The following is a 13,376-nucleotide window of genomic DNA, read 5'->3' as shown; positions in this document are numbered from 1 at the left end:
TTCTCCAGCTGCATGCATGCCCCTTCCCCGGTACCTTTTTAATGTTCCCGGTGTGAGCAGCCACCCAACCTGCTGCTCATGCCAGCACTGGCTCTTCCTCTGACGTCACTTCCTAGGTGCATGGAAAACCTTTCATATGCTGAAAAGCTAGAGAAGCTGGAAAAGCGGAGATTTAGAGGGGACATAATAGAGACTTATAAGATCATGAAAGACATAGAGAAGGTGGAGAGGGACAGATTCTTCAGACTAGCGGGGACAACAAAAACAAGAGGGCATTCAGAAAAATTGAAAGGAGACAGATTCAGAACAAATGCTAGGAGGTTCTTCTTCACTCAGAGGGTGGTGGACACCTGGAATGCGCTTCCAGAAGAGGTGATAGGACAGAGTACGATATTGGGTTTCAAAAAGGGATTGGAAGATTTCCTGAAGGAGAAGGGGATTGAAGGGTAAAGATAGAGGGTTACTATACAGGATATTAAATGATTAGGGAATAAAAGATTTAGGTAAAGGATCACTTACAGGTCATGGACCTGGGGGGTCGCCACGGGAGCGGACTGCTGGGCACGACCCTGGTCTGACCCGGCAGAGGCAATGCTTATGCTCTTATTTCCCAAATGAATATGCATGAGATCAATATGCATACAATGGAAGCAGTGCAGGTAACTAGAGCTCATGCAAATTCACTAGGGAAATCTTGAAAACCCGACTGGATTCTGCCCTCGAGGGCCAGAGTTGTGCACCCCTGGCTTATACCATTTTGCCTGGCACTGTTGTCACTTGCTATATCCGATTGTAATTTGCCTTGAGCTCGTATTTGGAAAAGCATGCAATTAAGTCTAAATCCAAATCTTAACCTTTCTACCAGAAGAATTTACAAGTGCCACTTCAGAAGCAGTCAAACAGCTTGAAGAGCAAAACTGAGATGCAAACAAATCCAAATCACCATATTTACTTACTAGACCAGGGATTAATTTTAAATTAAAAGAGTAGTGTGGCTGAATTAGTACAACACAACTGTGAAAACTGAGTAAGTAGATTAATCTTTCCTCTGAAACTACCATAGAGAATGTTTAATCACTTGATTTCTTGTATACAGAACATTTAGAGCACTGTAAAATAAAGTAAATGATTCTACCTGTTAAGGTTTAACTACTTTCAAACTTCCTTCTCGTCCTGAGCCCATGGTGTGAGATTCTAGACTCCCGCCCTGTCCTTCTTCTTGGATGCCTGTCAGCCCTTGTGGACGGGGAAGAATTTGTATAAGTTTGAATTTATTTATTCTGAGCTCCTTTGAAGGCAGTGTTGGCAGTTGACGGTACTGTTTAGTTACTTTTGAGCAGAACAATTTTTTTAAGCCTGTTGCTACAGGTGCCTCTACTTCACGTGCATTGTGTGGCTCTACGTGCTTGGGTGCTAACTGAAGGTGGAGCTAGAGAGTCCAGTGAAGTACAACAGAGACAGGGTGAAAAATCCGGAGTGGATTCCTTCTGCAGCAGCACACGGCTATAGGGAAATAACTGTACTGTCTAGAACAGTGTTTCTCAACTCGGTCCTGGAGTACCCCCTTGCCAGTCAGGTTTTCAGGATAGCCACAATGAATATACATTTGCATACACTGTCTCTATTATATGGAACTTTCTTTCATGCATATTTATTGTGGATATCCTGAAAGCCTGACTGGCAAGGGGGGACTCCAGGACTGAGTTGAGAAGCATTGGTCTAGAACAGGGTTGCCCAAGTCCGTTCCTCGAGATCTACTGGCAGGCCAGGTTTTCAGGATATCCACAATGAATATACATGAGAGATATTTGCATACCAAGAAGGTAGTGCAGGCAAATCCTTTCTCATGCACATTCATTGTGGATATCTTGAAAACCTGGCCTGCCAGTAGATCTTGAGGACCGGACTTGGGCAGGCCTGGCCTAGAACGTCTCACCTATTGCACTGGAAATACAATTCAACAACATAAGCATCAGCTTCCAGTATTTGCATTCAAGAACAGTGTTACAGTGAAGAAAGCTGGCCTTAAACTCCCTCAAGAGCAGCCATGATTTCACCATGAGGCCTTCAGCTCAGCTCAATAAGCCACAGTAGCAGGAAGAGCGTGAAGGGAAAAAGTAAAGGGCAAAGCAAAGTGTGTAGGGGGGGGGAGCAAAAGTACAGCCCCTTCTGAAAAAAGAGATTTTTTATTTTTTTTGCAAAACAAAAGAAAATTTAAGAAAAGAGAAAAAATTAAAAAGAGGATCTTAAAAACTGAACGGGTGTCTTTTTTTCCCCAGTTCTGCAGGGTAACAGTATAGTGTGACAAAATAACTTAAGAAAGGTGGCTGTAATGTTATATCACTGTGACCCCCAAAAGCATTTCCAAAGTGTTGTAACTTCAGCAAGTCCAAAAAGCATCATTTCCAAATCAATCCACCAGATAGAACATTTTCCTTAAAAAACAAGCAATTTACTATCCTGTTTCAAACATGCATTAAAATAAACAGGCAAACGAACAGCACATTTCAAAACTCAGTGCTATGTCCACCAAAATCCAAACAAATCCAGCCAGCCATACTACATCTGCTGAAGTAATAACTAGAGATAAGATTATGGCCAAATAAGACTTGTATTTTGGCTCAACTAACTGCAATGAGGATGTAAACTAGTTGGACATTTTGATTACTTTAAATCATTTAAGTAGGTGGTTTGCAGGTCCACAGATTCACACACATTAGATCAGGGGTCTCAAAGTCCCTCCTTGAGGGCCGCAATCCAGTCGGGTTTTCAGGATTTCCCCAATGAATATGCATTGAAAGCAGTGCATGCACATAGATCTCATGCATATTCATTGGGGAAATCCTGAAAACCCGACTGGATTGCGGCCCTCAAGGAGGGACTTTGAGACCCTTGCATTAGATGAAAGGTTCTCCTCTTGGCTGTAAACTCTGGAAACCACCACAACCCATTTGATCTTCCCATCAGATAGATGGCCAAGAGGCAGGCCTCTATGACTACATTTTCCCAATCTTTATTGGCTATAGCTCCTCTATATTGTCCTTCTTGAATCTAATTAAATGCTTCAACTCACCAGCTGTTCCGTCTTCTAGTCTGTCATTTCCCTTAAACTTCAAAGTCTTATTTCTCCCACTAGTCACCTGTACTCTCCCAGAGACAACATTATTGCCATCACCGTCACTGCACCTCTGCCTCCTTTCTATTTTCTTCCACTACTCAGAATATGAAATTCAATCCTGGAAACTGTCCCTTACCCTTCATCCATCTGTGCACCTCTAACCATGACCCCCTCCAATCATATGTGTACTCCCTTCCACCCTCCTCTTCTCACACTTGCTATGGAATGCCCATTCCATTTCCAACAAGCTTGACCTTTTCATCTCATCTTCCCCTCTGTCCTTGACTGAACCTTAGCTTTATCCTTAGAGCAGCAAACAAAGCAGAACCCTTTCTTATTAATGTTAATTTTTCTTTCATAGTTCTCACTCTGTAGGCTGCAGTGGTGGTGCTAAGTTGATCCTCTCCCCCTCCTGGAGACTTCAATCCCCTTCCCCTACTCATTTTCTTTCTTTAAGACCAGGGGTCTCAAATTCCCTCCTTGAGGGCCGCAATCCAGTCAGGTTTTCAGGATTTCCCCAATGAATATGCATGAGATCTATGTGCATGCACTGCTTTCAATGCATATTCATTGGGGAAATCCTGAAAACCCGACTGGATTGCGGCCCTCAAGGAGGGCCTTTGAGATCCCTGTTTAAGACCCTCTCCATCTCCAAACCTTCTTCTGAAGATACCACCATGACTCTTTATTGGTTTCTGCATATGGTTCAAACTGCTCCCTCTCACACTAGGAAGAAAGTACCTTCATATATTATATGTTAAACCGTTTGGTAATACGATCTTTCTGTTGTACATCAGATCCACAAACCTTTACCCTTTATAAAAGTGCATTCATTCTACAGTTAGTCATTATCTCTCCTGGAAAGAAAACCAATGCCACAATTCTAACCAGTTATTTCTTGAACTATAATCTATTTCACATCATGCCTAGGCATTAACTGTTGAAAATAGGTTTTTAAAACAGCTGCTGACGAAGCTTATATTACTTCTTCCAATGCAAACATTTGCATCGCAAATCATAATGCAAGAGTTAATGATATGTCCTAATCAGAAGAGTATTAGGATGAAGTCTTGCTTTGAAAAACTGGAAAGGTAATTTTAAACAGAGCTCCGCAAGAACATAAGTTACAGATGCCCAACTTAAGTATAACTCATAAACGCAGTCGCGGCTTCATTTGATTCCACTGAGCAGTATTTCCAGCTACATTGACGCCATTCTAAAGCAAAGGACCCCTGGTCACTGAAGCAAGATAAAGCTGTGGGATAGGATAAACAGCAGATTATGCTGGGAGGATCAAAGAGTTTGCTGGTATGTATAGAGGACTAAAAAGCTAGAAATGTAAGTAAACCAGAGTAAAAGATACAGCGAGCAATAGTAAAGATCTTGAACAGCATCCTATAAGTAACTGGAAGCTAGTATTCTTCACGAAGGAGAGAGGAATGACATGGTTGAATGTGTTGGCACAAAAGAGTAACCTAATAGCAGTATTTTGCACAGTCTGCAGATTCCAGATCTGTGACGTTTTGAGTCCTTGTTTCAAAAAGGTTACAGAAGTCTAAGCAACTACTAACCAAAGAAAAAAAAATGAGGATTTACAGGGCTCATTAAAGACCTAAAGTAAATTATTCCACAGACTGAAGTGTGCTGTTTTTATGCAAATTTAACTTTTTTTTCATTTACAGGTCTCTCTGCTAAATACCTGTTGCCTCTCTGATAAGCTATTGCACCATTTATGGATACATTGAGAAAATTTGAGCATGAAACAATAGTTTGTGACCTTGGCACTTCTGATTGTTAATGTGATATGCCACATATGTATGTTCCAGGATAATACATTTCTTAAAAGTATATTTTTTTTAAACATTTTTGTCTTGTGTGCTTGAGAATTGTTTTGAAAATGCTGCCCTTTCAGATTAGCATGCTGAAAAGAACTAGAAATGTGGGGATGAGGTACTAGATGAAAACCAGAGATTACACAACAAAAATCTTTTCTACTAGGACTATACAGGAAAAATGCTTAACATGTCTAGAGCACTGCAATATACAAACCTATGTGATAACTTGCAGAGGTATGAGGCACTGGAGTGAACCATATCACAATGCATTGTATATGCCAGTGTTTCCTTGGCTGTGTTGCAAATTTTCCAACATCATTTAGAACAGTGGTTCCCAACCCTGTCCTGGAGGAACACCAGGCCAATTGGGTTTTCAGGCTAGCCCTAATGAATATGCATGAAGCAAATTTGCATGCCTATCACTTCCATCATATGCAAATCTCTCTCATGCATATTCATTAGGGCTAGCCTGAAAACCCGATTGGCCTGGTGTTCCTCCAGGACAGGGTTGGGAATCACTGATTTAGAACATGAGGTAATGGATGAGGAAGAGGGGAACCTCCATGTAAACCTGGTCCATGCAGGCTACCATAATTCTGTGCGCATACATTTTTAAACATTAAACATGTAATATTTGTCTGCTTTGATTAGATTCTAAGCTCTGTCGAGCAGGAATTGTCTCTCACATGTTTAATGTTATATCTGGCAGTGCTACAGAAATGATAAGTAGTATTATAGTATCATCATAGCCACTAGAGCCTGGAGTAGCAGTACATGAGCAAGGTAGCGTTGGGCACTTTGTGCTTGTCTTTTAATACTGAAATGGGGTCATGGTCACATCACAAAGTCTGAGAAGCACTGGCATGTGTAAACATAGATGCTAAGTTTGGACAAAACAACTACTGTGAGTGCTCCAAGCTTTTTAAGTACTATATGATGAAAATAAATCTAACACTTCATGTGAATGTTTTCTATCAGCCAGAGGAAACAAAAGCAGAAGATCAATTAAAAAGAATTGCTAACAGTCAGGAGACAGACCAAGCTATCTAAAACAATCGCCTAATCAGAACAACACATCCAGACCGAGGGGAACACAGGCACACTTTACCCACCACTCAGTCAAAGGCATACAAAGCAAAAAACTATATGATGACTATTAGCAACCCAAGCAGGAAGACTAGGCCACCACCTCTTCAATCTGATGGCCACAATGCCCAACTACAAAACCTTCAGGAAATTGAAAACCAAGAAAAAATTGTCAATTGATCTAACTAAACCTTCTTGACTCCCCAGAACCTAATGCATTTTCCAACTATCAACCTTGAAATATCCCTGGGAATGCCCAGGCCAATTCTTTTATAAACCACCTAGAACTGAAAGGTATTGGTGGAATAGAAGACACCAATGTAATGTAATAAAAAGGATGGAGTTGGTCCAGGCAAAGGCTACTAAATGGTATGTGGTCTTCATCATAAGGCATATGGGGACAGACTTAAAGATCTCAATATGTGTACTCTGGAGGAAAGGCAGGTGAGGGGAGATATGAAACTGAACTAACATCTGCATCACCTGCAACTACTACATATGAACTTCTAATATCATGTCAACTCAGATGTAATCCTTGACAACTCTAAGAAATGTACAAACTACTCCCTAAATACTTCTAGTCTCCGAACAAACCATTTGTAATCCACCTTGTACCGCAAGGTAATGGTGGAATAGAAATCCCTAATGTAATGTAATAGAGATGTTTAAATACCTACATGGCGTAAATGCGCATGAGTTGAGTCTTTCAACTGAAAGGAAGCTCTGGAATGAGAAAGCATAGGATGAAGTTAAGAGATGATAACGCTCAGAGGTAATCTAAGGAAATACTTTTTTACAGAAAGGGTGGTAGATGCTGGTAGAAGTGGTGGCTTTTCTCAAAAATGTAACATCTCCCCCCTCTCTGGTACCTAAACCCTCTATTCCTCCTTTATTCTTAATCCACAATCATCCTTTTGAGTTCCATTCTATCTTAGTCCTGTAAACCGTGCTGAGCTCTACGATCATGGAGAAGATGCGGTATATAAACCTAAGGTTTAGTTTAATTTAGACAGAGACTGTGTCTGAATTCAAGAAAGGCTGGGATAGGCACATGGGATCTCTTAGAGAGAGGAAGAGATAATGGTTACTGCGGATGGGCAGACTGGATGGGCCATTTGGCCTTTATCTGCCATAATGTTTCTATGACAACCTGTAAAAACAAGTAAAATGCCAAAATATTATTAAACTTCTTTCTGAATTGATATTCCTAAAGGCCATTTTCATAAGGATAACAAGAGGAAAGTCCATAAACGCAAAATAAACTGCCACATATCACCAACAGACATATTTGATCACTGCACTGTCCAGGATGTACCATGTCAAGGTAAGTGAAACCTAAGTTTCAGCCTTCCTGCTGCACTTTTCTCCAGAAAGTCACATGTCACACACCTGAAGACAGCCACAGCAGGATGTCACTTGCTTGGATATGGTACAACCCAGACTGCTACAATGATCATGCCATCAACGGCAGAAAACCAAGAGAGCATAACACATATGCTTTATCCAGCATAAACAAAACTTAGAGCCATAGCAAATTATAGACATAATTAATAAACACGATCGCACATTTGCATCCCGAGAAAGCTCTTAGGCAGCACTGAACCACAGGAGCCAACTCTGTGGGTGCAGCAGATGCTTAAGCCCCCCTACACTGCTTTCGCTTAGGTTGAGGTTAGCACCCTAATGCACTTTTAAAGTTGGCTCCTGCAGCTTTGCTACAGAATTTAGTTAAGGAATGCAGGCTACACCATTATGAAGAAAGTGGGGGACCAAAAAACACAGGGCATAGGGGGGGGGGGGACGACGACAAAGTTTGGAGGTGCAGAAAGAACATAAGAACTGCCATCTCCGGATCAGACCTTCGGTCCATCAAATCCGGCGATCCGCACACGCGGAGGCCCTGCCAGGTGTACACCTGGCGTAATTTATAGTCCACCATATCTTTATATGCCTCTCTTAAGGAGATATGCATCTAGTTTGCTCTTGAAGCCTAGGACGGTCGATTCCGCAATAATCTCCTCTGGGAGGGCATTCCAGGTGTCAACCACTCTCTGAGTGAAGCAGAACTTCCTGACATTAGTCCTGAACCTGTCCCCCCTTAGCTTCATTACATGTCCTCTAGTCACCCCAAGTTATTAAAGGTGATCCCCCCCATCCTCCTCCAGACTTTTACCGAGAGTGGCTGGGCACGAAATAAGGGTGCCTATTCCCCTCTGCCCGCTAAAGGGCTACAGAAACCTCCGGGACGGCGCCCTGCCTGCGGCCTCCCTTCCTACTGAGCCCGTCGCCGCCATGACGGGTCCTTCTCAGCAGCTGAGAGCGTGTGTGTGTGTGGCGCGAGGCATGACGTCAGCGGCTGGGTACGTGTCCGCGAGCCGGGGGGATGGTGGGCAGCGAGGGGAGGGAGGGGGTGGGGGGAACCTCTTCCCTGGCGCGAGGAAGCCGTACTCACGCTTTATCCACCAGCTCCCGCACTTTCCACATATTCAGCATGTCGGCGGCTTCCCCACAACGGGGACGGACCGGCCTCGGCTGGTCCCTACGCGGCCTCTGGAGAGGGGGGTGGGGGAGGAGGCGGGCCCGCCACGGATTTCCTCTCCCACTCCCCCCGGGAATCCCGACCGAGCAGCCGCGGCCTCGCGCTCCTGCCTCCCCGAGCCGCTGCAGCTCCTCTCCCCGTCTCGAGTGCAGTCGCTGAGGCGGAGAGAGCCGCGGCACGCACGTTACGTCGCCCTGGCGTGGGGGGAAGGCGCGTCCTCTCGCGGGGCGCCCTGGGAGGTGTAGTTCGCTGGGACTCTGCTGCCTGGTGTTTTCTCCGTTCCCAGTTCCTGCGCGGGCTCGAGGGCGGAGGTTTTCCCGTCATTTTCCCGCCCATAGACTGGAAAGGGTCAGACTTTGTACTTTCCTGACGCCACACGAGGACTACAACTTCCTCCAGTGGGTGGGACAGTGGCTTAAGTCTTGCAAAACCTGCTGAGTCAACAGAGGTGATTCACAGGCGAGAGTTCTAGTCGTGCTTATTAGAGCATTTAAATAGGGTCAGTAGAAAGAAGAGTGACGAAGGATGGGAGGGGAACAGGTGTGGTGAAACTGAGCTACAATGGTCGTTAGGGTGTAAAATATTTAGCTAAGAGACGCCTCTGCCAAAATGTGGGAAGGGTTTTGGGGGTTTAAATGCGCTATACCATCCCAAGCTAAATGCTGGTGCAGTGGTTAGAGCAGGGGTGTCAAAGTCCCTCCTCGAGGGCCGCAATCCAGTCGGGTTTTCAGGATTTCCCCAATGAATATGCATGAGATCTATTAGCATACAATGAAAGCAGTGCATGCAAATAGATCTCATTGGGGAAATCCTGAAAACCTGACTGGATTGCGGCCCTCGAGGAGGGACTTTGACACCTGTGGGTTAGAGCTACAGCCTCGGCACCCTGAGGTTGTGGGTTCGAATCCCTCAATGCTCCTTGTGACCCTGGGCAAGTCACTTAGGGCTCCTTTACGAAGAGCTTACAATCTAAACAGACAAGACAGACAAACAGGATGTCGTGGATACAGGTAAGGGGAAGAGTTAATCTGCTGGCTGGGTTGGAGGGCAGAGAGGAGTACAGGACAATCAAGCCATTGTGACACCACTGAGGAGGTTGGCTCTTATTGGCGGAATGAGGCATTATGACATCACAATCTCAACTCTGCTTCCCAAAGACTGAAACTCTTCACACTACTACTACTACTACTAATTATTTCTATAGTGGTACCAGACGCATGTAGCGCTGTAGAGAGTCACAAAGGAGACAGTCCTGCTTGAAAGAGCTTACAATCTAAACAAACAAGACAAACAAACAGGATGTCATGGATACAGTTAAGGGAAGTGGTTAATCTGCTGGCTGGGTTGGTGGGCAGTGGGGAGTAGTGTTATGGATTGAAGGCTGTATTAAAAAGTTGGGTTTTCAGGCTGCTTTTAAACAAGGTAAGGGAAGGGGCTTGGACAAACTCGGTAATTTATTTGGGGCACAGGGGGCAGCTACATGAAAGGAAGAAAGTCTGGAATTGGCAGTGGAGGAGAAGAGTACAGCTAAGAGCAGCGTATCTGATGAACGGAGTTCTCTGGGAAGTGTATAAGAAGAGAGAAGAGCGGAGAGACAGTGAGGGGCACCAGAATGAACACACTTCCAATGCATGCTCTCAGGGTGCCTTAATGGAGGTGTCCAATTATAGTTTTGTCTCCAAAATGTGCTGATAGGCGCCATCAACTCATGCTTGAGTCCTAGCGACTTGATGAATTGCGAATCTAAAAAGAAATCAGTTTTGTGCTAGTCCGGAGTCCGGAATGGTCCTCCAGCGTCATCCCCATGGTGGTTTTCAATGTGTCCAACCATCTGATTGCAGGTCGCCCAAAATGTGTAGTTTAATTATATCCAGGATGAGTTAGGTACCCTAGTATCCTTAGAAAATACATGTTTAAGGTTAATTTGATATGCACATGGTATTGAGCATAGAACATTTTTAAAAAAAAATGCTTCACAGTATTAGATGCGACCTTGACAGAAACAAGAAAGATTTATGGTCTGAATGTGAACTGTAGGGGGTGGGGGATGGAGACTGGAATTACTAAATTGTGTTAACATATCATATTTTACCTGACTTAATATACAGGTAATCCCCAGGTTAAGAACGAGTTACGCTGTTAAAGATGTTCTTAAGTCAGATTTCTAAACTAAACTAAACCTTAGGTTTGTATACCGCGCCATCTCCGCAAGCGCAGAGCTCGGTACGGTTTACAGAATTAAGAGGAAAGGAACTACAATGAAAGGATAAAGGAGAGGGACTAAGAGGATAGAGAGGGACAGAATACTAGAGAACGGGAGGTGATTAGATTTTTGCAAAGAGCCAAGTTTTCAAGGGTTTGCGAAAGGACTGGAGGGAGCTTGAGTTTCTGAGCGGGGATGAGAGGTTGTTCCAGAGTTCTGTGGTTCTAAAGGGGAGGGATGTTCCGAGTTTTCCTGCGCGGGATATACCTTTTATAGAGGGGAATGATAGTTTCAGTTTTGGGGAGGGTCTGGTGGAGTGTGGATTTGAGGAATTCCAAAAGAGTGGGATAACGGGAGGAAGGACGCCATGTAGGATCTTGAAGGCTAAGCAGGCACATTTAAAGAGGACTCTGGAGTATACTGGGAGCCAGTGAAGCTTGGAGAGGAGTGGGGAGACGTGATCGAACTTGCCTTTTGCGAAAATAAGCTTATCTTAGATTTTAAGATTCTATGCTGCTCAATGAAATCAGATGAAGCTGTGACCGTGCTCTTAAGTACAAGTCATAATGTACTTAAATCAGGCATCTGTAAGTCAGGGACTGCCTGTACTTGACTCACATATGAGCATAAGAGTTGCTATACTGGGATAGGCCAAAGGTCCTTCAAGTCCAGTATCCTGTTTCCAACAGTGGCCAATCCAGGTCCCAAGTGCATGACAAGATCCAAAGGAGTAGCAACATTCTAGAGCTAATGCTGTGATGTCATAATGCCTCATTCCACCAATGCCTTAGAGTCAACCTCATCAGTGATGTCATAATAGTCTGATTATTTCTATACTGGTAGTACCCAGGTTAAGAACGAGTTACATTTTTAAAGCTGTTCATAAGTTGGATTTGTATGCAACTCAGAACTTGTAGATTTTAAGATTCTTGCTGTTAACCTCTGCTCCCGGCTGACAAAAGGACCAACTGTCCCAACCAGTGTTCCCTATAAGGTACAGCATGCACAACCACACACTGTTCTTAATGTGGCCATGCATCATTCCCGAATCTGCTACAGAAGTGTAGGAGTCTATGCCACTGGAAATACTGCTCAGTGAAATCAAATGAAGCCCACAACCACGTTCTTAAGTATGAGTCGGACGTCTGTAACTCGGGGACTGCCTGTACTACAGAAGTCACTAACCTTTGCTAACTTTAGGATTACAGGTTAGAAATTGCTACAGCGGCTCCTGAAAGCAACTTGGGTTGGGATCAACATTGCAAGCTGTTTTATTTTTCCCTCCCTGAGAGCATTGTTTTGCTAATGTCTTATTTGTCAGCTTGACCCCTGTGGTAGTTGTCTAGTAAGTTCATTTAGGCCAGCAGTGTGTGGTAGTGGTTCTCACACTGGCTCTGGACTCCAGTAGGTGCTTTATTCTTTACAGTTTATGCTCTAGGTGTCAGAGGAGCCTTTGACTAGTAAATTAACACACCACCATTCAAAAAGATAGTAAGTGGCTTCTTTAATTACAAATATTTGTAGAAAGTAATTTGATAGATCCAAGTAAAACCATTTCCCTGCCTACCTGTCACTGTCAACACACTTTATTGTTTATCATCAGATATGAGGATTACAACATGCTATACATTGGAACAGAGGGGCATAGAGACACAGTGGAGAATGCAGTGGTCCCTTTAGCCACCGAGAAAACACCAACAGTCACAACTTCTGACAGATACTGAGAAGCAAAAGGTCAGGCGAGGCAGGGAACCATTGTGAAGTCTCTGATTCTGCAGTTTTCTTATTAAAGGCCTGGAAATGTAAATGCTGCCAACATGAATGAGGCTCCGGTTATTGGGGAAAAAAAAAAAATGTGAGTATGAAGAAGGACATCAAGGTACGAACTTCAGAGAGGTGGGAGCTGTCAGCATGCCTTCTCCATCAAAAAGGCTTCAGAGGATTGGAGCGGACGGGTTTTCAGCAATAGTCAAATGAAAGAGTGTGGGAAACAGGCATGATGTCCCTTAGAGAGCCAGGAGATTGTCAAAAAGGTAGGCAAACCTCAAAAATCACACATTTGTGGAAAAATACATTGTGACAAGAGTCTGCACTTAAGTCACCAAATGGGCTCCAGCCCAGGGAACAGACTTCACTTACAGTTACAAAGCCCTAAAGCCATCCATAGAGAGAACCCCCCCCCCCCCCCAGTAAAGCGCAATCACATGGCAACATGATCTATCAAAAACAATTTCACTGTTTGACTGATGAGACCTTGCTATAATTGATAATAATGTGCACTTCTCTGCAAAACTTCAAAACTGCTAAGACAGGTGGAGGGGCTTAAAAGCCACCAGCACCACTTTCGGCCGCGGTTATTAACAAACCCTGAAACATTGCATGAGAGAGCTGACATGGGTCAATGCAATTTGTATTAATATTGTATGGAGAATGTCCTATTCCTGGGTGATATCAGGAAGATGATATAGGGTGGAGAAAGAAATTGTGCCTTACACATTTTCAGGGTTGGGTTTTTGGTCTTCAGTTCTTCTTAGGATTGCTCACATTCCTAACATATTTCATTTTTTTAAAATCAAATAACATTTCCCTGGGAGT

At 43.7% G+C, this 13,376-nt stretch overlaps 1 protein-coding gene across 3 annotated transcripts in view; it reads right to left on the bottom strand.

The window, feature by feature from the left end:
- Positions 1 to 8,866, bottom strand: part of CLINT1 (clathrin interactor 1) — an 88,951-nt gene extending 80,085 nt beyond the window's left edge. The window contains exon 1 of one of the 3 annotated variants that reach the window (XM_033927415.1): positions 8,492 to 8,866. In XM_033927415.1, the coding sequence (XP_033783306.1) occupies positions 8,492 to 8,532 (41 nt within the window). In that variant the 5' untranslated portion in view covers positions 8,533 to 8,866. The remainder of the gene's footprint in view (positions 1 to 8,491) is intronic. The other 2 variants (XM_033927412.1, XM_033927413.1) reach the window with 2 other exon arrangements.
- Positions 8,867 to 13,376: the final 4,510 nt, after the last annotated feature.

The sequence above is a fragment of the Geotrypetes seraphini genome, chromosome 18, assembly GCF_902459505.1.
Source record: "Geotrypetes seraphini chromosome 18, aGeoSer1.1, whole genome shotgun sequence".
NCBI classification, from domain to species: Eukaryota; Metazoa; Chordata; class Amphibia; order Gymnophiona; family Dermophiidae; genus Geotrypetes; species Geotrypetes seraphini.
The sequence above is the reverse complement of the archived record's forward strand: the minus strand, read 5'-3'. Positions and strand labels throughout refer to the sequence as shown.